The following is a 24,169-nucleotide window of genomic DNA, read 5'->3' on the forward strand; positions in this document are numbered from 1 at the left end:
GTCTCATACTTTTTTGAATCCTGCCACGTTCTTCGCCTCCATTTTGTGGCAGAACGTTCCACAGGCTTGTTTTGCGTTTTGTAAATATTTGTTAGTCGTTTTCTTGATATGTGAATCCTGATTTTAGACAGCTAAAAACTGCATGTTCCTCAGTCAAGCTCAGTGGAAGAGCTTTTCTTTGCCCCTACAGGAGTTATTTGTGATGCTTTCTCCTGCAGTAGACTTATTCCCACGAAAAATGAACTGTTTCAAAACTTCACCATATCTATATGGAGTTTGACACAGATATACTGTATCCATGCAAAGATAACGTTAGCACTTTTTATGACTGCACTGGGAAAAATCTCTCAATGCAGACAAGGCATGTAAAAATTGTGACCTCTTTACTAAGGCCTGATCGATTCAGTAAAACAAGGCCCGCTGAAGTCAGTGGGACTTAAGAACGCACTAAGTGTTTTGCTGAATCAGGGCCTATATTTAAAGTATTTTCTCAAGCCAGCAAGCCAGAGTAGGTGAGTCTGAGGCTAATCAAGGAAGTCCCATCAGTATTCAATACGACAAATTCAATCATAATTTAAAACATATGCACAAGAAGGCAGAGTTAAGTTTCATCAGCATCCAACTGTATATATCCTTACTAGTTACATGGAATATAGCATCTATAGTCTTGAGATGAGAAAACTTGCAAGAATCTTATCGTACTCTTAGCAATGAAGCCAAGAGGAGTATTCTCTAAGTTTTGTTATGAATTGCTATTTTGACCAAGTTTGTAACACAGGTCCCTTCCAACTCTGATATTCTATGAGACATTATTCAATACTGGGTTTACTTTTAGTACAGTGAATTCAGGATATTTCGTTATCAGGGATAGAGCAACTACAATGTTTCAAAAAGGACAGACACTTAGCACACCAAAGTGTTTTACTTAATTGTAACAGGTTTCAGACCAGTAGCTCTGTTAATCTCTATCAGCAAAAACAACTCGAAGTCCTTGTGGCACCTTAGAGACCAACAAATTAACTTGGGCATAAACCTTCGTGGGCTAAAACTGACTATATCACATGCATGGAATGGAAAATTCAGGAGAGAGGTATAAATACACAGCACAAGAAAAGATGGGAGTTGCCTTCTTTTCGTATGCCAATAGAAGAGAGATACCCAACAGAAGAGAGATTCCTAACTGTGTCAAGATGGCTTGCACATCAATTGAAATGGAAAAGCAACAAAGATACTCACCTTCACAAAACTCAGTGCCTACTGACCATTTTGAATTTTCAAGACATGTAACAAAAGGAGACTTTCCAGAGCTCAAAATGTATCCTGGGCGACAGGAGTATTTCAGTCTGGTCCCAACAGGATACGAATTGTTCACGACCCCAGACAGCTCAGCAAAATGCAACCTTGGAGGAGAATCACAAGTGCCTAGCAAGAGAGACAGACAAGGAAGGGAAAAAGTTAACTATGAAAGATATTCAGTAGTCTGTTGTAACAGAATACTAGTTTTTGAGAAGCCACAAATGATTTTATTGGGGACAATTTGGATGTACTTGTTTTCATTAGAGCCTTGAAGCTAGTTTACTGAATGGGCTTGATACAGAACTGCAGTACATTAAAATTTACCATGTATACATCACCCTGAATATGTGTAGTAACTGTAGGGTAAGTATATTGTGCAAAACAAGACATTGCTCCACCCACAGGTTTTAGAGAGAGGGTTGCAACCATACAGAGTGACATGAAAGAAGGTGACGCAGAAAGGCAAAAGAGACTAAGATAGCAATCTACAGAAGAATACACAAAACATGTCTGGCATTAGAACAAGTGAGAACAGCTGGTGGAAAGCCATCTCTGAGACAGGTAACTTTCATATTTCTCATGTGATGCATGGAAACTGTATGATAGTCATGGACAAGTACTAATGAGAAGCAAAGTGGGGAAAGTAACTGAAAAACTTCCTGATTTACTGTATTGTATTTTCTAAGTGGCAACTGACCCTAAATTCTCAATGACTGAGGGACAATCTTCACTCATTATTGTATTTGCTTTCCACAAGCTCCTCTTAGTATAACCTTTTCGGAGTGATGTACCCAAATAATTGGATGTGAATACGTTAACCTTAATTTGGGATACTGCAGATCATGTACTGTATGTACCTTATGACTTTCAAACCAAATTTTGTACTTTTGGATAATGTAAGCATTATACCCATATATATATATATATCTTACCCTGTGTATTAGATCATTTTAACATTAGCTTTAACAAAGTTTTTATTTCTCTGTCTGTACAGTCACAAAGCTAAGGCTATAACAGGGGAACTTCCTCATTTGACAGTCTTTAGGAGTCTTGTGCCCCACACTTCGTTTTACTGAAGCTGGCCAGCTACAGCACCTTTACCCGCTGTTCGAAGGGGCTTTTTCTCCCCGCCCCGGCCCGCCCGCCTCCAACCACCGACAGGAGACACCCCCAGCCCCCGCCCCTGGGCCTTAACACTCCCACCAACGGGACAGAGTTTAGCCCCCAGGCAGAAGCGCTCGCGGGGCCTCGAGGCTCGCAGAGGTGCGGGGCTCGCCCCAGGGGCCGGGCTGGGGCAGCGGGGACCTGTCGCTGCCGCGCGGCTCGGGCCCCCTCGCCCCCTCCTGCCCCCCGCGGGCCGAGCTCGACGCAGCCCGGCCTGAGGGGCTGGACGGGGAGGCCCGGGGGCGCCGTGCACCGATGGAGGCGGGGAGAGACCGGGAGGACTCTGTGCCCGGGCAGGGGCCGCCTGGGCCCCCCCGCCCACACTCACCGCGAGCCCCGGGCAGGCGCGGCAGCAGCAGCATCAGCAGCGCCAGGAGCCCCCGGGCGGCCGGCGGGCAGCGCGGCTCCGAGACCATGGCGGCGGCAGAGGGAGAAGTCGCGGGGCGAAGGCGGCGGCGGCGGAGCGGCCTCAGGGCGTTGCCGCCTCAGAACTGCAGCTTCCGGCTCTGGCGCAGCTACTAGCCCCAGCGCCGGCCACCAAGCGAGACGGGGAAGCGGCAGGGCCCGGCGGGCAAGGGGCGGAGCCGGTGTCGCCGCTAGGGGGCCGCTCCCTCGTTCCAGTCGGTGCCGCCGCCCCCGCCGCTCACGGGCACGCAGGGCCTGGCCGGGGCCTTTGGCGGGCAGGCCCCGCTTCCAGCTCGCTCCGGGTCCCTGGCGGAGGAGGCGGGCGGCGCGGCCGCGCTCCTGTGTGGAGGCAAAGCCGGGTTTGGGGGCTGACAGCTCGCGACCCCGCCCCTGCACTGAGGCGGTGACTCCGGGAGGGGTTTTGACCCCCCTTAGTCCCCTGGGCTCAATCCAGAGATCATTCCTCAGTCTTCCATCGGGCAAGAGTCATTGACTGCAACGGGCGCTTAAAGAAGGATCGAGTGAGAAGCAAAGGGAACCCACACCCCTCCTGGGCGTGGTGTCCTCTGTCATCTAGTGCTACTGAGACCACTCAGAGCAGGATTACCGAGTCTGCTCGACAGCCTTAGCTAAGGGCCATCTGGCTTTTAGCTCGTACAGGAGAGGCTGGTGCGCTAGTAAACTCTAAAGGTGCCAGGTTCAGTCCCGCCCGCCCATGATCGGGGTCTGTCAGCGTTACACAAAGACTGGAAGATCTGCCCCCAAAGTGTGGATTTTTACTGCAGCTCTGCGAACACAATATACACGTTGTCACTGAGAACATGATATTTATGTCACCCACGTGTGGGTTAGGCGCTTGTCTAACAAGAGGCATCAGCCCTCTGCTGCTGGAGGCTTGAGCCTTTGCGGCACGGCCCTTGGTTTCAGTGGGGCTCCAGGCGACGACAGGGCCTGCTCACAAGAGTACAGTTTGCAGGAGTAGCGCTCACATTTGTTTTATGTTTTAATAAAAAGAATATTGTATTTTATACATCTCCTTTCCGCAGAACTCAGAGTGGGCTCATTGCTGTGATCTGGCCACAAAGGCTAGCCACATTTAGTCAGGCAAAGTGTAAGCCGGTAATTATTAAATAAGGAGAAATGGTGTCTGTTTACAATTTAGACCGCCTGTTCCCTTTCTTTCTAACTCACAGACGGAGCTGGTAGTGACCCCTGTATGGAGAGTGGCGATATCTTTCTATTACAACAGAGTCTTGTGAAATTAGATTTTCTCAGAGATCGCCATTGTTTACAGCAGCCCTTTGAAATTCAGCAGGCAGAAAGCGCTCAGGTCAGAGACATGCCTTTTTTTGTGTCCCCTCCGAGGCAATTCCATTCAGGGTTGGCTGAGATATCAACTTAAAACAAAAAAATATCACCAGTTCCCTTCCCTCTTGTGCCTTGCCAAAAAACCCCACATCTCTTAAGTCCAACACTAGGCCCCTGCAGCAGCAAGACGCTGCACTAGGGATGCCTGGGAGCTGCAATGGGGTTGTGGCAAACAGTGGGGCTGGGGCTCCAACCAGCCCCCATAGATAGCACATCTCCCACTCTGGGGGCACCACACTAGACAGGAATAGGGATAAGTGAGGAAGCCAGGCCTGGGCTCTTCCCTAATTCAGCTACAAGGCCTCACCGGTTCTGGAATAAGAAACAACACTAGCAACACATTTATGTAATTACAGTAGCTGTGTAGCTCTAGTGGTAGCGATCTGTGCTGAAGTTGCTAGTTCAGATCATGCTGATGAGATGGCTGAGGGGCTCTTATAGTTGCACACAACAAAATTTTTAAAAATTCTAGGAAATTGTATCCAGTAAGAATTGTAGTAAAAGAAAATGTTGGTTGCACTCAGGAGTTAGGACATGTCAGATGTAAGCAACCTGACTCTGCATCCACCACCAGCTGCACAATACTGCACTGGCACCCTGGAAGGCAGCTGCCAGAGCAGCCGGACACCGTTCAGCAGCACTGAATTCAGATTACACTTTAAAAGTGTAAAGTGAGAGACATGAAATATTTGGCTATGTATTGCTCCAGACTGAAGAACTCATAATTTCCTGGATAATAACAAAGCTAGATCTAGAGCCCCACTGGAAACTTCGAGTGAGTAAACAACCACCTTTGCTCAGTTAAACCACAAGGAATATTCCAATTGGTTCAGGTTCTAAACTAATGAGTTTATAGGACAAGAGCCTAGAAGTCTTTGAGTAACAGGCACAACAGTGACCTTATCTAAAAAGAAAATGATGGGAGTAGTACTGAGCAGTCTTTCGTTTCCACTATTAAAGCTTTAATGACCTCTGTTTTGAGTCACTATTATTTGAAAACCACCCAAGCTGGTTGTAAGGGGAAGGGTTTTTTTTTTTGTACGATCTGATCCTGCAAGGTGCAAAGTAGTGTGAAGTTGGTAGGTGACCATTTAAACCAAATCCAGCTGTAAAATGTGTGTGAAGAGCCCCCGCACCCTGACCCAGCTTCCCAGCAGGAACACTGGGCAGGCAGAGGGGGGCGAGCCAAACAACTTTATAACGGAACATTGCATGACTTAAAACAAGTATGCTCTCTTATAGATCAGCAACCTTCCGTGAGAGAGCCAGGCAGCAAAATTCATAACTTTACATATCGTGCCACACACATTTTACTGTGATATTGACCAGTGAATTATGAGTTTTCAAATGATACCTTATAAGGCATCTGTTGCACAGATTATTACAATAGCATGTGGGGTGTGAATACAGGGTGCATTCGGTCACACATGTGCATTAGCCTCTATGCATTAACAAGTGCCTGGTCCCCAGTGCCCAGCTATGCCTCCTTCATGCTCTTTGGCTCCATGTGCAGACTCACCAGACAGCTGAATGATGGGATGTGAGCAGAGGAATTATAGGACTTTGCCACTGTTATCTCAAGACCCAGAATGCCAGCGGTTTCTGGACGGCATCCCACAACATGCCATGAGAAGAATCCCAAAATGCGTAGAGCCTAGCAGTGGACCAAAGCACCACAGGATGCCTTCCCAGAACGCAGAGCACTTATTTCTACAAGTCAGTGGGAGGCGTATGCACGAATTCAGAGGAAAGTAGCTACAAAAAAAATCCACATCATCTGTGAGGACGCACTTATTTCAAAATAGTTATTCCACAACAGCATGCCCAATTTAATCCACAAAATGCCCACTATGTGGGCAAGCCCTACAACCCCCTTCCTCTAATCTGTTCTATGCCAGCAGAGGCTGGAGTCTTTGCAGACCAGCAGTGGATTTCAATGGGACTGCACACTGGGGCAGGGCTGTACTGACACGCAGAAGTGGGGCCATAGTTTTTAGTTAAAATATAAAACAAATTAAGCTAGTACTCTAGAACTCATCTCTTTGAGGAACTATGAGGTCACATCACTGCAGTGACCCCACCGCTAATGACGACTATGTGGAATTGAAGACGTGGACTGGTAACATTTTCTCCTTCACGGGCTATTTTATTTCTGTGTCATTGGACGAGCAGGAAGTGACTCCCATTGAGGTTGCCTAGCACTACCCATTATTTATAAAACGTGTGTGAACTTTCCTGAGACATTTCCACATAGCCATCGTTCACTGCAGACCTTGGAAACTGGTCAAGAACAAAGCCCTTGGGTTAGAGATGTGCTTTTTCTTGGCCCCATAAAATTCCATTCAGGTTTTACTGAGTTATCAAACGCTGAAAAGGTCAGTGAAACATGCCCAGGAAAATGTTTAACCTGCCATAATAATCGAACAGGGCTCTTCTAAGACTCAGCCCATGCATTGGGAACGTCTGGGAGCTGCCACAGGGCAGGGAAGGAAAGCAGCAGGCTGAGCTCCATTCAACCACTCTCTCAAAATCAGTACAGGACCACCTCCCATTCCTCCCGCAGTACATCCCTCCAGCTGGGGGAAACCAACCCAGGCAGGCACAACCCCATTCCACGTGGGAGGTGATGGTGGCGAGAGGCGATGGTGGCGAGAGGCAGAGTTGGGCTGAGCTCCACCCAAATCAGCATACGAACCCAGTGGCTGATGTGGTATTCTGGGATAACAACTTTTTCTGCTGCCAGCTAATAGAGTTAGTTCTGTAGATGAAGTGGTAGCCGTCTGTGATAGTGTGTGCAGGGGAGGGGTTTGCAGTTGTATATACTGTGTGTGCTGCCAGAACCTCAAGCCTTTGCAGAACCTTTGTTGATTTCAGGAGGGCTCCACACAACTACAGGGTCTGTTCAGACATTACAGCTTGCAGGAGTAGAGCTCAGATCTCTTTTACGTTTTAACTAAAAACAGCATCTTATTCCAAACTTGTGCTTTCTGTGGAACTCAGGGTGGGGTCATTTCTGTTAACTGACAGCAAAAGCTAACTACATAGTTATGAAATAACCTGAATAGTTATGAGATAAGGGGAAATGGTGTCTGCTTATGGTTTGACAGCCTGTTCCCTTGATTTCTAACTCACAGAGGGAGCTGGTAGTGACCCCTGTATGGAGGGTAGCTCTGTCTTTCCATTACAACAGAGTCTTGTGAAGTTAGATTTTCTCAAACATCACCATTGTTTGCAACAGACATTTAGAAATTCAGCAGGCAGAAAGCGCTCAGGTTAGAGTTGTGCCTTTTTTTGTGCCCCCTCCCAGGCAATTCCATTCAACTTAAAAATCAAAATCAGTCAATCAATCCCCATTTCCCTTCTGACTCACAGTTCCAAAAAATGTTGGCAGCCTGCCAAAAAAAACCCCCACAAATATCCTAAGTCCTACACTATGCCACGACAGCAGCAAGATGCTGCACTCGGAATGCCTGGGAGCCGCAGCCAGGCCGTGGAGAACACTGGGTCAGGATCCCCAGGAGCCCCCTTAGCTAGCACATGGGCCGCTGTAGGTCATCGCCCACTCTGGGGGCACCGCACTGGGCAGGAGCTAGAGGCCAGTGAGGAAGCCCTGGAGCCCATCAGTGAAAGAACAATCAACCTGAATCGTTAGTGGCAGAGGGGCTGGAACAATGTTTATAATGCGGGTGCTGTGAGCCATTCAACCAAACTGTGAACTCTGTATACAATGGGAACTACTTCAAGCCAGGGGGTACAGCAGAATCCCCAGCACCCCTAGTTAGTAGAGAGAATCCCTTCACGCTCTCTATTACTTCTCTCTGTTGTAGGGTTGCCAACCCTCCTGGTTTCATTGGGAGTCTCCTGGAATCAGGCCCTATTTCCCGGAGGCTACTGCAGCCAAACCAGGAGATTTGAAGTGCTAGCAGTCTGGCAGCTCAGGGGGGCTAAGGCAGGCTTCCTGCCTGCCCTCGCTCCGAGCCGCTCTCAGAAGCGGCTGGCACTGTCCCTGCGGCCCTGGTGGGTCGGGGGGCAGGGGTCTCCGCTCACTGCCACTGCTCCAGGCGCAGACTCCCCAGCTCCCATTGACCAGGAACTGCGGCCAATGGGAGCTGCAGGGGCGGTGCCTGCAGGCAGGGGCAGCATGCAGAGCTCCCTGAACCCCCTGCGCCTAGGAGCCGCTGCCAGACGGATGTGCCCAGTCGCTTTCGGGAGCTGCCCAAGGTAAGCGCCGCCCCCACTCACTCCCTCCCACACCCCAACCCCTGCCCTGAGCCCGTACTCTGCACCCAAACTCCCTCCCAGAGCCTGACCCCTCACACCCTCCAAGAGCCTGCACCCCCTCCTGCACCCCAACCCCTGCCCCAGGCTTAGCTGGAGCCACCTACTACACTCTGAACCCCTTCACCCCGCCCCCAAAGCCCACAATCCCTCCCGCATCTCAACCCCCTGCGCCAGCCCGGTGAAAGTGACTGAGGGTGGGGGAGAGCAAGCGAGAGATGGAGGGAGGGGGGCTAGAGTGAGCAGGGGGCGGGGCCTCGGGGAAGGGGCAGGGCAAGGGTGTTTGCATTTGTGCCATTAGACAGTTGGCAACCCTACTCTGTTGGGCCCGCTGTCAAGTCTGCACAATGCAGAAAATCCACGTGCATTAGGTGCATTACCCTTGTAATTGTTCCAAGAGCTAATTCTTTAAACTCTAGTAAGCTATCGACTCCCAAATACCAGAGGGTGATACCAGTCCCATCCTGGGAGGTGACATTGTGGGCGTGCACAGGTCTTTTGTGCACACCCAGCAGGGCTAGCCACGAGAGCTCTGAACAGATCTAAAACCAACCTCATGTTCTAATAACGTGTATTCCTCTCCACCTTCTCATCCTGCGGGATCCCAAAACACCAAGGTGCCCTAAAGCTCCTGCAGGCTACTGGGTCAAGCTCATCAGCCCTACTACAGAATATGAGAAGGCGGCCAGATACTCAACAAGGGGCTAGCTAGGCTGGTCTCTCTGCTTCAGTTGTTGCAACCTTCAGGTTTGAAATGTCATGCTTGTCCTTGGATACATTTGGTGGATTGTTTAGAGAAAAAAGGTTGAAAGAAGAGAGTGAGAAAGCTTAAAGATTAAAAAAGGAAGCTTTAGTTAGGTTTAGAGGAAAAAAAGGAAAAAATAAGCACAGGGCAAAGAAAAAAGGTTTTAGAAAAAAATAAAAGAGGCTGCGTTACAGAACACATGCAGAGCGAAACGTCCTACTCCAGCGACTGTCGGTAGTGAAATGATAAGTTTCAGAGTAACAGCCGTGTTAGTCTGTATTCGTAAAAAGAAAAGGAGTACTTGTGGCACCTTAGAGACTAACCAGTTTATTTGAGCATGAGCTTTCGTGAGCTACAGCTCACTTCATCGGATGCATAGCATATCGTGGAAACTGCAGAACTTCTGCAGTTTCCACGATATGCTATGCATCCGATGAAGTGAGCTGTAGCTCACGAAAGCTCATGCTCAAATAAACTGGTTAGTCTCTAAGGTGCCACAAGTACTCCTTTTCTTTTTAGTGAAATGATAACTGTTCTCGGAGGTGATCCTTGGGAGCTAGCCCTGTCTTTCGGTGGACCCATCCGTAACTGCTTTACAGCTATGTCACAGAATGCACTTTTTGAACCAATCCTTTCATACCAAGATTCTAAAAGAAGAGCCTTTCAAAAAAGGACGATCGTGAAGTATATTATTTGAAAAAACCTCTAGCCAACGAGCATTTGACCATGTGTATAAAACCACATATTTTTGCGAACGGCAGTTTTAAAACCGGTAGCCGAGACAACGGTCATGTCCTTCTACAAGACGCCTCCAGATACCAAGAAGCCGGAATTGCCCGCGGGTGCACCAGCTCACGTTCAGAAGAGACGACCCATTTACACTTATTTTGCTAAAGAGGCAGACCTCTTGCCGAACCCTGCCTTTCATCCTGAAATTGAACTGAAGAAACAGGAAGACTTTATGGAGTCACGGCCAGCTGTAAAAGACAAAAAAGATCGCGTGCGAAAAAATGTGTTGCTGACTTTGGAGGAAGCAGACTCGACGGTGGAGGTAAGGCCATTTTGATAACAAATTGATGAAAAATTACAACATGTTTTATAACTATTTATGGTTAAATATTTTTGTCTTTTATAGGTAGGAATGGAAGAAGAGTGAATACGAGGACATGGCAACCGAGGGACTGCTGGAGGATAGCCATGTCGAGAACCAGCTGATACACCCAGAGTCATGGAAAGACGGCAACATTGTTATGCTAAAAAGCAAGTGAAAGCTTTACCAGTTGTGAAAAAACTACTACATTTATGTGTTTAAAAATGATCTCACACACGCACACACAGCTGCAGCACAGGGTGACCAGCAAGGTAAGAGATAATGAGCCCCACACAGTACCTACTGCCTGCAGAAATTTTAGTCTAAGCACACCTCACTGCCCGACTGAACTAGTAGTATTTCACTTCACCATCCCAGTCCCTCACTAACCTTTACCAAATTTGGTGCATTTCTACATTTTATGAAAAAAAACGAAAAACAAAAACAAAACGTTTACTATTTTCCTGCAGCTGAGAGACCTCAACTCCACCTTGAAGTGGTTTTTCAACTATTTCCATTTCATAACCTCAGGTGTATGGAAAGTTATGAGCAGAATAACTATGCTACGGAACAGAGACAGGCAGCTAATGTGACTCACATCAACTCCCCCCTTCATCTTAAGTCAGCTCACAACAACTTTCAATAGGACTTTTCCTCCTTAACTCACTTGGGCTCTTTTGAAAACACCATTAATTGTGTTTAAAATGCCAGAAGCACCCACTGGCCCATCTACACTAAACTTCCCAATGCTACCGCCATTGGTGGCCTTGTGGACACTGGGAGCTGGTCTACACTAAGGCTGTAAGTCAAGCTGAGTTATGCCAAGTTAGGCAACTGAAGTCGACACAATTTGGGTTGACTTACAGCGGTGTCTACACCGCGCTGTGTCGATGCAAAACTCTCCTGTCGACACAGCTTCCGCCTCTCAGGGAGGTGGAGTACAGACATCAACAGGAGACCATTCTCCCATCGACTTAGCGTCTTCACCAGACCCGGTAAAATTGACACCGCTGCATCCATTGCACCAGTGCCGATTTAGCCGGTAGTGTAGACATGGCCTGAGCCTTTGTCCTGCCTTCAGCCACTAGTGGTCTGACACCAATATAGCTCCATCAGTGCTCAGCCATAGTGTAGACAGGAAAACTGCTATAAACTGCTTACACCTACCCAGGCTTGAAAACATAAACCGCACTCGTGCAAAACAAGGCTTGATAGGGCAAACCTGATGTTATGCTGGGGATTTGAACTGCTAACTGAAAACCAGGACACATTCCCAGCGTAGCTATGACCTTAGCAACAGTGGCAAATTACAACATCTAAATCCAGACACATCCTTCAGGTAATCTGAGCAAAGGCAAAGCTTCATTAAACATCTTTGCAGTTTCTAATGAGCATCAGAAATCTGTTTCTATCACATAGATCCTAATCCTATTGTAATGCAGGCAGGATCAAACCGACTGGCTGTTAGCTAAGGCTGTAGAGCAGACTCATTTTAGGTCTCTAAGCCGTCTCTGTGCCACTAGATGGGACAGAACACCACACCCAGGAGGTGTGTGGGTAATACAATCCCGCTCTTATTCAGTTTGGATAGTATCTTGTAGTTTCCTGGCAGTGCATTGTTACCAGGCTGACAAAGTGCTACCCCTTGCTAGAAAGACCCATGCCCTAGGAAGTCATGGATTTTTTTGGGGGGTAGGGTGCAAAAAGAAGTATTAGTTTCATCTGCTCTTGAAAGCAGTTAGTGTCCAGATCACAGTCGAGGGGTAGATGTCAAGCACATTTTTACATCGTTATCGAGAGAGTCAGGATGCTATAGTCTTTGTACAGTATTCCTTTTATTCAGAAAAAAAAACTTAAGTACAACACAGAAATTCCAGTTTTTTCATTTAATAAATATGCAGATTGCCAAGTAAAATTCTGTACAACTTGTATAAATACAAATAATTTATGTTTTCAGTGACAGTGACAAAACAGCATTTGGCTATGAACACCTTCTCGCAGCAGAGAATTATTTCCTGAACGTAACAAGCTTGCTTTAAATGCTACCAAAAACTTATTTTCAACTATTGAAATAGAAAAATAAAGATATTTCCTTTAGGCACGGAATCAGAAGAATTTGATCACAAGTATAACCATTTTACTGCTTACTTATCGGAAAGCGTTTATAAGGAAACAGAGGTAATTTATTTTGGCTCTCAATACGGGCTTAAAAAACTTGATAGGTATTCAGAATCCACACTGAGTCTTGCACACGTCCACGCACTTCACCCTGGGATGCTACACTGAGGACACACTAAATATAAGACTTGGGGTAAGAGTAGTTTGGGGCTGTTTGTTATTGTTGTTTTTGGAGTTTCCTGGACATGAGAGCAAAAGGAACACTGATTATTCTGGAGATTTGATTTTAAAACGGAGGATAAATTTGAATTAAACAAAAGTCGACAGCAGTTCAAGGAGCATCTTTGACATCGTTAAATCTGTACTTTAAAAGGGATAATACATACTTCAAAATAGAAACCTCCAAATAGGAATCTCAACAGGCTCTCGCTCGCAACACCAAAATCCACAACTCCAAATACAACTGTCATGAGAGGAATCTGGGATCACGAGGAAAGTTTAGTACAATCACATGACGATTGCTTCAATTTTTCCATTTTCTTCCAATACCACATTCACTGTCTGATGAACAAGTTAGTAATCAGCACGGCAAGAATGACAGGCATCTTTCCTGAAAAAACAAAAGAAAGAAAGTCGTAACCAAAGTAAAAATGCGTAATATCTTGACTTCACTCCCTATGTTTAGGATAATGAGAGTTTTCATTTTATATTCTGTCTGAAAGATTTGTTTAGTTACTTTTAGAGTTACATGAACACAATTATAAATTCATTTCCAATTAAAGCACAGTTCATGCTGTTTCTTCTCAGAGGCCATGTCCAAAACAGAAAAGAGGCAGAAAAAAATTCATGAGGAGGATTAATCTGTAAGCAAAGTTGGCAAACAGTGGTAAGCTAGTTATTACATGTCCTAAATACAGGAGAACTGGACTATCTATGCTCCCTCCCCGTAACGCTCAACTGTTTAGAGCACTGGAAAGGCAAGGGGGTCATCTATAACATAACACTGTTTTAGGACATATTCATTTCTTCCACTGACCAATCACATTGTACAAGAATCTTATTCAACTGTACACCCCAAGAATACCACGTAGAGTACTAATGAAGAGTCAACAGTACTTTTGTACACTGTCAGGGCCCACGGTTTCACAGTGAACCCACTATGAGACACCCACACCACCTGAGCTCTTCAGCAGAGATCTGTTTAACATCTCCTGCCCGCTGGAAAGCTCCGCATACAAAACTGTATCAGCTAAAAGTTGAAATGTAAAGTCTGTATGCTGCTACTCCTCTACTGAACGAAGTCTCGGATTTAAGGATAGAATTGCAACCTTACACCAGAAATCAAAGTCCAACATGGGCTTTGTAGCATTAATATTCTTCTGGAGAAAATATTTGTTCTTATATCATCAAAATGGTAACATACTGAAGTAACGTTTATATATGTTAAGACAGAGCTGTTAATGACAAGTTACATCACAAGGACATAAGGTACACAATGCATTCATAACTGCTATGGTTGACAAAATGGTTCCATAGAAATGGAGAATTTAGCGGATATTCACATAAGTGTGACATTCAACATATCTGTTCAGGCCACAGAACAAAGGTAACAAAGTAATTTATATTTAATTGATATGTTGCACAGTTGTATGATGTTCTTGCAGATAATGGTTCATCAGAACCACACCATCTTTTCACACTGAAGTAAATATTTTCTATAAAAACACCTTTCAGGACCCAAGCAAGGCTTTTTTCCACACTCCTGTAGATCACTGAAGCGCTGTTTTGCATCATATGGGCTCAACAGAAGGAAAGGAGAGAAACTAATTCAATAAAATATGACTCCAGAATTCAAGAGTAAAAATCAAAGTTGCTTTTGCTTCCTTAAAGGAGGCTTTTTGTATCATTAGAACTCCAAAGAAAACCGATGCTGAATATTAGGAAAATTTTTGATGGCAATGGATTTTTTTGGGAGGGTGAGGGGTGGGGGAGGGGCAGGGGGAACTTTTAAAACTAGCATGGACTAAAATGGTAGAGAAAAGTACTGTAGAGAACAATCCTGCCTTTGCAGGGACAGGATGATTCGACAGATTCCCCCCAGCCACACACCCCCTTGTATAATTCTATATTCGTGAGGTTAACCGGTTTAAAAAATCCTTACATGTTATTTCCATATCAATAAAAAAAGAAAGATTTTTTTAAAAAAAAACTAGTTAATGCTATTTACTTTTGCATTTCTTTCAATGCACATAGGGATATATATATTTTTTTACACTTTCTAAGCACTAGCACAATGAAGCATTGCAGTGTGTTGCAAACTCTAAGAGAATGTTTAAATCCAAAAATCTTTTCTAAAATTTTATGTATAACTTTCTATTAAAACTCAATTGTGAAAGAAATCCCACACAAGGTAAAAACCTATATGCAAGATACCCAGCTGTGCCCCTTGGAAAGGAGGCACAGTTTTAACTCATACCTCTTATCAATATTAATATTCATATTTCTGCCAATCAAACATCCCCAGGGGATTGCAGCAAACAGGTCCGTCAAGCTTCAAGTTCACACTATTGGGTATATAGGATTAATTTATGATTAGTGTACGTGCTAGTACCCCCTTACTGAATGAAGTCTCAGATTTATTTAAGCATATTGCTCTTCTAGAAAACATTGAAAAGAGTTATTAATAGTTTGGCAAATGACTGGTCAATATGCAATTTAATTAAAGACAAGTATAAAGCTTTTAAAATTGTTTCCTAAAAACTGAAGTTAAATCACTGGAAAAACCTATGGCTTTACATTTTCAGACAGCAAACGGTCTCTGGGATTAAGTTAACACAAAAAGAATAGACAATTTTCTTCTCTAATATGCGTGTCTTTTCCTATTTAATAGACAACTCTGGTTAAAATTTATAGGACAAGGAGTTACCTCATTTAGGATAGTTCTCTTTCAAAACTGTTCCCAGTTAAATCCTAGCAAGTCCTTATTTTTCATAGTCAGAGAGACTACATAGCAACATGTTACTTGCAAGTCTTCTTGATATTGGGTTTCTTTTACTCTGGCAGTAATAGCCCATTTTAAATGCGAGTATCTTTTCCTCCAACACTGAATATTATTCAAAAGATTTTACTAATTGGGCTTCTTAACACAATATTACCTTCAACAAGCATCAAGCTTGACTATCGTGACAAAAATGCAACACGTCACAACAAGCGCAGCGTTGCTTCAGAGGGATAATGTCTAATAGCTCACGACTTGAATTATATTGCGCTTGAGCACAACTGGTCAACAAACCTTCTCTCAAAAAACATTAAAGGATATCAAAAATAAAAGGAAAGCTAAAAGTGATAGCAAGCAGAAAGGATCTCTCAAGTCAGTTACCTGTGTAGCTGGAGACAGTTCTAAGTTAACACTTGTAGGATGCTGCACATGTCATTAGCTTAGACACGACATGGGACACCATGTGTTGTTAAAGGCTTATGATCATTGGCCTTTGCTTACAGATGAAGGACAAAATAAGCCTCAGCATCAGAATTCTCATTTACCCTACAAAAGATATTAGGCAGGTGCTTTGTTGAAATATCCTGTAAGCTAAGAATGTGTACGATGTGGATGGGAAGATTTGAGTCTCTGCCTACACAGGTAACAAGCAATACTTCCATTTCTAAAAATTGTAAACAGTAAAAAGCAGGCTTCACAGCATCTAAGATGTCTCTTGCAAAGTCAGGGCTAAACACAAAGAAATTTAGATTGAAACTAGATCTTGGTGCAAATCAAAGGCACTTCAGAAACAATGGCGCCCAAGGGAACTTGATTTTAAATGGTAGTTTTTCCATTTTAAAGCCATTTTTAAAAGCTTTTACACAGTATTAATTAGCAGCAAGACAAAATCTTCACTGTGAACACTGTAGCGAGCAGAACTGGAACAGCAGATCAATAGGATTACGTTTTTAGTTTGCCATATTCACATTTTACAAGCCTGAAAGTGTTGCAGACATTTCAGAAGACATTCTGGGCTTGAATCTCTTGGGGTCCATGGGAAAAAGCTCTGTGTCGCACACCTAGTTTGAGGGTAACTCAAGTATTCCTATTTTGTTAATGGGAGAAGAAAATCAAAATAGAGAAGACACTTTGGGTTGGGGGTTTGGGACAGACACACTCAGGCTGCGTCCATACTGGAGCTGGAGCTGTAGTCTCCAACTCGGGCAGACACAGCTCAGTGCTAGCGTGCTGAAAACAGAAGCGCAGCTGTGGCGGCACGAGTGGCAAGACAGCCATCCAAGGACAGTGCCACTGCAGTTACGCTTCTGTTTTTAGCATTCCAGCTGACTCAGAGCTAATGCAGATATGTCTACACCTGAGCTTAAAGTTACAGCTCCAGCGTAGACATACACTAAGTTTCAAACCACCATTCATCCACACCCCCTTCCCTCCCACTGGCCAAGCTGAATGTGCCCCGATGTTTCCTTTTTACATGCATCTACAGTTTAAAAATGGAGCTTTCATTGTCCTTGGTTGTGTAAAGGGAGTGATTTGTAGAAGCTGAGAAACCTATTTTAAAGTAATATACTGAAAATTTAATCTAACTGCTGAACTTACTAAGTTGTGCAAAAGTGACTGTATACGCAGTGAGCCTCTGCCGCGTTCCCCCCCTACACCCTCAGGCTGCCGAGGAGATGGGCTGAGGGTAAGATGGATATTTAAGGGCAACTCTTCCTAGTATTACACACAAAAGTCCTACATTAAACATCCTATGTTAAAAGAACATTAATAAGTCAAGCATCTGCCTCATGAGCTTTTACATGGCCCCACTCGACAGAACATAATACAGTAACAGAAAAACTCTCTCACCCGGAGTAGATGCCTCACGTAGTGAAGCAGCGGGGAAAAAATTGTTTGAAATGAAGTGGAACGTAAATACTTTATGCTATTACCGTATCTTACCATGTAAAGTCTATGCACTGAATTATTTTTTAAATTTTAAATTACTTACCAATAGCAATCACGGTACCAGTGTTCGGCCCTAGAAAGAAAAAAAATGCAAGGTGAGCTGAAGTGACACGTTACATGATGCCAGATAACTATAGGAATCCATTGATTCATATTGGTGCAACATTTAGTACCTTAAACCACACGCTAAATTAAACAAATAGACTCAAATTAGTACCCATCATGCAAATGACAGAATTTATAAGGCATACTGGAAACCAGGATCTGACCCCTAGATAATCCAATATTGAAAGAAGAAAGGATACCTGGAAAAGCTGCCTATTACTTGTACGTTGCAATAGAGACATGACGACAGACCTGAGAATTGACAGGGCAAAACCTCTATAAAGATTTCCTCTATTATGAAATGAATGCTCTCATTTGCAGAATTCTTATGCATCCTTCTGACACCAGAGGGCCCGCCCCTCGAGACACTTTCAGGATCTCAGCTGCCAAATTCTACACTGACCTGAAGAACAGCTCTGGGGAAGCTTGAAAGCTTGTCTCTCCTCACCAACAGAAGTCGGTCCAATGAAAGGTATTACCTCACCCACCCTGTCTCTCTAATATCCTGGCACCGACATGGCTACAACAAAACACTGCACACAAATTCTGCACTGGTCAGCCAAATTTTTACCTATAGCAAAAGTCACTAGAGGTGCGGTGCTTGGATCAGCTACCACAAAACAGGCCTCTTCACCTAACCACAGGATTAGTGACATCAGGTTCTCTGCCAACCTGTACTTATTTGGGAGCAGAGCAGAAACAGGAAAAGAGTGCTATTTTTATTTTGATACTCCTGCTGTCATTACCAGAGGATCAGTCAACTCAAGCCTAACCGTTACTTACAGAACAAAAAGTGAACTGAGCAGACATCTCATCGGATCTGTATTCATCATTGAGAATCTTTGAATTCTCATCATTGACACCTGACTACCAGTTAAGCCTGTAGTTGCCTGTGCCATTATTGTGCAGAATTCAGATTGACAGTTTCATACAGCTGGCATTTTATAGCGATATATTGAGAGAGTGGCCATCAGCAGGTGGGTATTATCACACAGACGAGTGGGGGAAAAAGGAATTAAGGAAGAGGTAGTTCTGGGTGGGAGACAAGACTACTACCTAGGTATAGAAATTTAATTCCAGCCTCAGTCTTGTAATTCACACCTAGGCATAAGAGGCATTCAGGTGAGCACAACTGTACTTTGTTATATATTATGAAGCGCAAATTGAAGTAAGGGTGCAGAATGCTCCAGTTCAATGTGTAAACCAACGCCTCCACCATCCACCTTGAGCATTCTAGGTATCTGAGCACAGTGGTTTTTTCGCTCCCTTTATCGTCATCAGGTTTACCTGGGCTTTCTTTAGGGCCATTTGGGGTTGTGTTCAGAGTAGGTTCTGCAAACGAAAAAAAAAAAAAAAAAAAAAAGATTTACAAGAGGATACAGGAGCAACCCACTTATCTGAATATGCTGAACAAAGCCACGCCATGCACGGAAAGACCGCTCTCTAGTTGTCTTGTCGCCTTTGAGATTTTACAAAGTTAGTTTCCAACAAAACATGCTAAAAAGACCCAGTCCCAAGACTGCTCCTTTTCTCTCTCCCCCATCGAAAGATCAAGCACTACCTGCTAGCACACTATTCAACTAGGAAACACAGACAAGCTATTTTACCCATTTCATTTTCCTTAGGATTTCTGTTGAGTTTGCACAGTGACAAGTGTCCACATGCATTAGGTACATTACTTGTACAGCCATGCCAACAACTAATGCTTTGAACCAGAAGCCATCTACTCCTACACAAAATAATTAGTATTATAGTACAGTTTTCAAGATGATCCATCTTCGGCCAAGTCAACATGCCTGGAGTGCCACACCCCCTACGAGCTTGTAAGAGTCTATTCCCTCGCTTGGTACATGGTCTCCCCAATTCTCAAAAGCTATCGTCTCATCCCACCTATCCCTCCAAACTGTTCCCTTACCTCCCTTCGTTTGTAAGTTCTCCCAACACACCCTTGCCTCATGTTTCTTCACTCCAACACCATCCTTCACCCCCTCCAGCCTGGTTTGTCCTCTTCATTCCACCCTAACTTCTCTAACCAAGCTTTTTAACTGCTCCTTCCCAGACCAGTCTCAGGCCTGTAGTCCGCTCCATCCCCCTCTTCCTGTTGGACTCAGCTGATCCTCTCAAGACTGTTGAGCCAGGAATGAGAGTCTTGTAGATGCCCAGGTTATTTTCCCCCTCTGGCTCCTCAGCAGAGTCTCTTGCAGGTTCCTCTTCTAGGATACGGTGGGATCTGAGTTACTACAGAGAAGTCCTTCCTGGGTGTCTGGCTGGTGAGTCTTGCCCACATGCTCAGGGTTTAGCTGATCACCATATTTGGGGTCAGGAAGGAATTTTCCTCCAGGGCAGATTGGCAGAGGCTCTGGGGGTTTTTCGCCTTCCCCTGCCGTGTGGGGCATGGGTCACTTGCTGGAGGATTCTCTGCACCTTGAAGTCTTTAAACCATGAGTTGAGGACTTCAATAGCTCAGACATAGGTTAGGGGTTTGTTACAGCAATGGGTGGATAAGATTCCGTGGCCTGCTTTGTGCAGGAGGTCAGACTAGACGATCATAATGGTCCCTTCTGACCTTAAAGTCTAGGAGTCTTCCTCTTGACTTTGGCTTCACTCTGGACTCATGCCCGCAACGCTACGCGATGACTGGAGAAACGTATCGGCTGCCACTGGATGTGATGCGAGGAACGCCAGGAGCTGGGAGTCCTGGTGCCGCAGCTGAAGAATACTGATCACACTATCATCACTCCGAGAGCTAGAACCATGCCGCAGAGGACACTGAAGGATGCCATCTGCTGCCGATACGTGGAAAACCTGAAACGGAAGCCGGACCAGGGCAAGGCATTCGAGGTGACGTGCAAGTGGGATCCAGCAACCACTTCCTCCCTGGGAGCAGCTTCACCCAATTTGCCAACTGGAAGTGCAGCCACAGGGCCCAGCTCAACTGCGTCCCACTGAACGGAGCCGTCCACACCATGGGATTAGGGACAAGCGATGCGGGAAGTGCGGCTACCTCAACGAGACGCTACCCCACGTCCTGTGTAGCTGCAAGCCCCATTCGAGAGCTCGGCAGCTGCAACACAATGCCATCCAAGGTCGCCTGGCCAGAGCCATCCCGCCACCAGTGGGGAAGGTTGCCGTAAACTCCGCCATCCCCAGAACCAACAGCCAACTGCAACCAGACGTTGTCATCACCAACAAGGACCGGAAGAAGAAGATCATGGTGGACATCACAACGACTTTCAAGAACAGGATCCCGGCCTTCTACAATGCCCGAGCTTGAAAGGTAGAGAAATACACCCCTCTGGCCGAAACCTTGAGAGCTAAGGGTTACCAGGTCCAGACAAACGCACTGATTGTCAGAGTCCTTGGCGCATGGGACCCCAGTAAGGAGCGAGTGCTGAGATCACGTGGATTCGGTCAACGCTACACTCGGCTGATGTGGCAACTCATGGTGTCGGACGCCATCAGGTGGTCGAGGAACATCTACATAGAACACATCACTGGACATCGGCAATACCAGGAGAGATGAGCTGGAGTGCCGACGAGAAGCGCAGTCAGGAAAGTAACAAATACTTTCCTCATGGATCCTATTTTCTAAATGGACAACCGACTTAATTCTCAATTATTGAGGGACAATCTCCGCTCATTGATAGATTTTGCTTTCCACGACCAAATCTCTGCACAACTTTTCAAGAGTGATGTACCTGAGTATTCGGATTCTAATATCTAAACTGTATTGTTAAACTGATTCACCTAAATTGGGGTTATTGCTGATTATGTGCTCTATGTATCATATGACTTTTAAAAACTAACTTTATATTTGTAGACAAGCTAAGCACTATACCCAGATGATCACAAGCTAAATATGAGTCAACAGTGTAACACTGTTGCAAAAAAAGCAAACATCATTCTTGGATGTGTTAGCAGGAGGGTTGTAAGCAAGACTCGAGAAGTAATTATTCCGCTCTACTCCGCACTGATTAGGCCTCAACTGGAATAGTGTGTCCAGTTCTGGGCGCCACATTTCAGGAAAGATGTGGACAAATTGGAGAGAGTCCAGAGAAGAGCAAACAAAATTATTAAAGGTCTAGAAAACATGTCCTAAGAGGAAAGATTGAAAAAATGGGGTTTGTTTAGTCTGGAGAAGAGAAGACTGAGAGGAGACAGAACAGTTTTCAAGCTCATAAAAGGTTGTGACAAGGTGGAGGGAAAAATATTCTTCTTCTTCTTCACCTCTGATGATAGGACAGGAAGCAACGGGCCTAAATTGCAGCAAAGATGTTTAGGTTGGATATTAGGAAAAACTTCCTGTCACAGTGATTAAGCACTGGAATACATTGCCTAGGAGGTTGTGAAATCTCCTTCATTGGGGATTTTTAAGAGCAGGTTGGACAAACGTCTGTCTGGGATGGTCTAGATATTACTTAGTCCTGCCTGAACTGCAGGTGACTGGACTAGATGACCTCTCGAGGTCCCTTCCAGTTCCATGATTCTAAGTACAGACACTCTTTTACCAACCTGTATATATATTTTATTTTATTTTAACATTAGCTTTGATAAAATTTGTGTGTGTGTTATGCCTATGACAAAAATGGGACACAGATACTCAAACTTTACATCATTCCAACATGGCTACTCAAAAGCAATAAGCTCCCTAAACATTAGCATATAAAAGGTTCAACACAACTGGCTATACTTACCTAGACAGGTGGGCAAAGATGGAACCCATGAATTGTTAGCTTCACATCGAACTGAACTGCTACCATGCAGAGTGTAGCCAGAATCACATTCAAATATTACAGTGTTTCCATATGAATAGTCAGGTCCAAACCCAGATTGCTTTTTTCCATTTTTGACTTCTGGCTCTGGACACTTGACCACTGAAAATCAAAAGTACCAGCATAAGAATGTTTGGCACAGGAAGCAATTAGTGTGTGCGGTGGGGGGAGGTGGGGCGGAGGAGGGTTGGGGGGGAAGGAAAGAAGAAAAAGCCCCAATACTTGACTACAGCAGGTATCAAAATCTATTTTAAAATAAAGTTATACAACTTTAGATCTTTCCCTTTAAAAAGATGTTAGTCTACATAAAGCACAGCACCCAACTGTATGGCTATCAGGGCCCTCCCCCCACAGTAAACTGCACAAGTTAATCAATCATCATTTTACGAAGCCATCAGGAATTTGGGTCAAGCTAGAAGAGATGTACATACAATGACATTCTGGAACTGAACTTCCCCGCTTTTTGGGGAGTTATGATTAAGTAGCGAGGTGACCAACCTGCCTAATGCCTTCGAAAAAGCCTCAATCCCAGCTGTTAGGCTGGGAAACTCAGCAAGAATAAAACCAAGTTGTTGCAACTGCTTGAATACCAAGTACATAAATGCATTATTAGCTAAATGCAATAGCGTGCGTCAACACTGCCGACACCAAAATGAGGATTGTACAATGACCTTTATTTCCCCCTCCAAAGAACTTTATGGCTGTGATATGAACTCACAGAAGCATGAGCCTTTACTGCCAAGGAGCCCTGCCAGAGAGTTCTGAAAAAGAGGGTTGCCAAACAATCCTGCTTATAAGCCCCTCTCTCTCTCTCCCCCCACTTCCCTTTCGTACTTGAGTGGTAGGGTACTCGCATAAACTCTTAAACTAAGGTTTCGCTTTTATCTCCACCTAAAAAAAATCAACTGTTCGTGACCTGAGAATTAACTGCAGTCTTGGAACACTGAGGAGAGACAAAAAATACAGGATGTATTAGAGGCAAAAATTGTTTCCAGGAATTATTTATGAAGTGTCAGTCATTCTTTAGTTTTCCAACAGTAACTAGTTTTCACGATACGTATTTAGGGGGACAAAGCACTAACTGAATTTCCTCAGGTTTATGGGTTTACTTAGCAATCAAAATAGAGTTTTTCTTGGAAGGTGATCGTAGAATAAGAAGGGGATAAAAAACAGATGCTACTAACCTTTGCACTCAGGGGCAGGCCCACTCCACTCTCCATTGACTTGATCTTTCGTTGTACAGTGAATGGAGGCCTCTCCAATAAGAGAGAAGCCCGGGTCACATTTGTAAGTTACTGCAGAGCCAAAGGAAAAGTCTTCTCCACTCTGACCATTATGGGATCCATCGGTGATATCAGGAGGTGGAAGACAAGGTATTGCTGAAGCAAAGCATGTCAACATGAAAATTAAAGTTTCCACTGAAGGTGAACTGAAGAGAGTTTTCATTAAGAAAGTTGTCTCAGATCCCCCCAAAAAGCTATTTAGCCATTTGGAAGCGTACTTAACATTCCATTTTAACATTTGAAGCAATACCCCTTTCAGATTCTGAAGGTTTTTCTGCTTTTAGGCTCGACCCAACCCAGTACGTTCATTGCTCAAGGAGGATGCTCCATAAAACACCAGCTCTGGAAGATGACCTTAACAGAGCGCGCCCCTTCCCAAAATTAGCCTCAAGAAGCCAGAACCTCTTGCCTGGCATCTCTCAAAACAGTATTGTTCCACCAGCAGAAAACTAAGCTAGAACAATTCTTTTAGCAGCAGCTGATTCTAGGCCGGACATCAGCAGCATGATGGATAGACCAAGCCCTGAAAGCATTCAAGAGATCAAATTAAGGTAGAGGCAAATTAATTGTGATTCACTCCAAAAGAGCCTCAGATTT

The 24,169-nt window shown here is 44.7% G+C and overlaps 1 protein-coding gene and 1 long non-coding RNA gene across 2 annotated transcripts in view; both read right to left on the minus strand.

Annotated features, from left to right (window-relative positions):
* The window catches only part of LOC102941465 (complement receptor type 1), a 195,833-nt gene that overhangs the window by 28,952 nt on the left and 142,712 nt on the right, over positions 1-24,169 (minus strand). Inside the window, exons 45-50 of the mRNA XM_043533800.1 lie at positions 23,474-23,668; positions 22,212-22,391; positions 18,805-18,849; positions 17,456-17,485; positions 2,789-2,944; positions 1,237-1,422 (exon numbers count right to left, since the gene is read on the minus strand). Coding sequence (XP_043389735.1) covers positions 1,237-1,422; positions 2,789-2,944; positions 17,456-17,485; positions 18,805-18,849; positions 22,212-22,391; positions 23,474-23,668 — 792 coding nt within the window. The remainder of the gene's footprint in view (positions 1-1,236; positions 1,423-2,788; positions 2,945-17,455; positions 17,486-18,804; positions 18,850-22,211; positions 22,392-23,473; positions 23,669-24,169) is intronic.
* Positions 12,163-15,837, minus strand: LOC119564409. The gene is made up of 2 exons (XR_005223200.2): positions 14,941-15,837; positions 12,163-13,074 (listed from the first exon to the last, which is right to left on the minus strand). It is a non-coding gene; the product is annotated as an uncharacterized LOC119564409 (long non-coding RNA).

Source organism: Chelonia mydas, chromosome 21 (genome assembly GCF_015237465.2).
Source record: "Chelonia mydas isolate rCheMyd1 chromosome 21, rCheMyd1.pri.v2, whole genome shotgun sequence".
Classification (NCBI taxonomy): Eukaryota; Metazoa; Chordata; order Testudines; family Cheloniidae; genus Chelonia; species Chelonia mydas.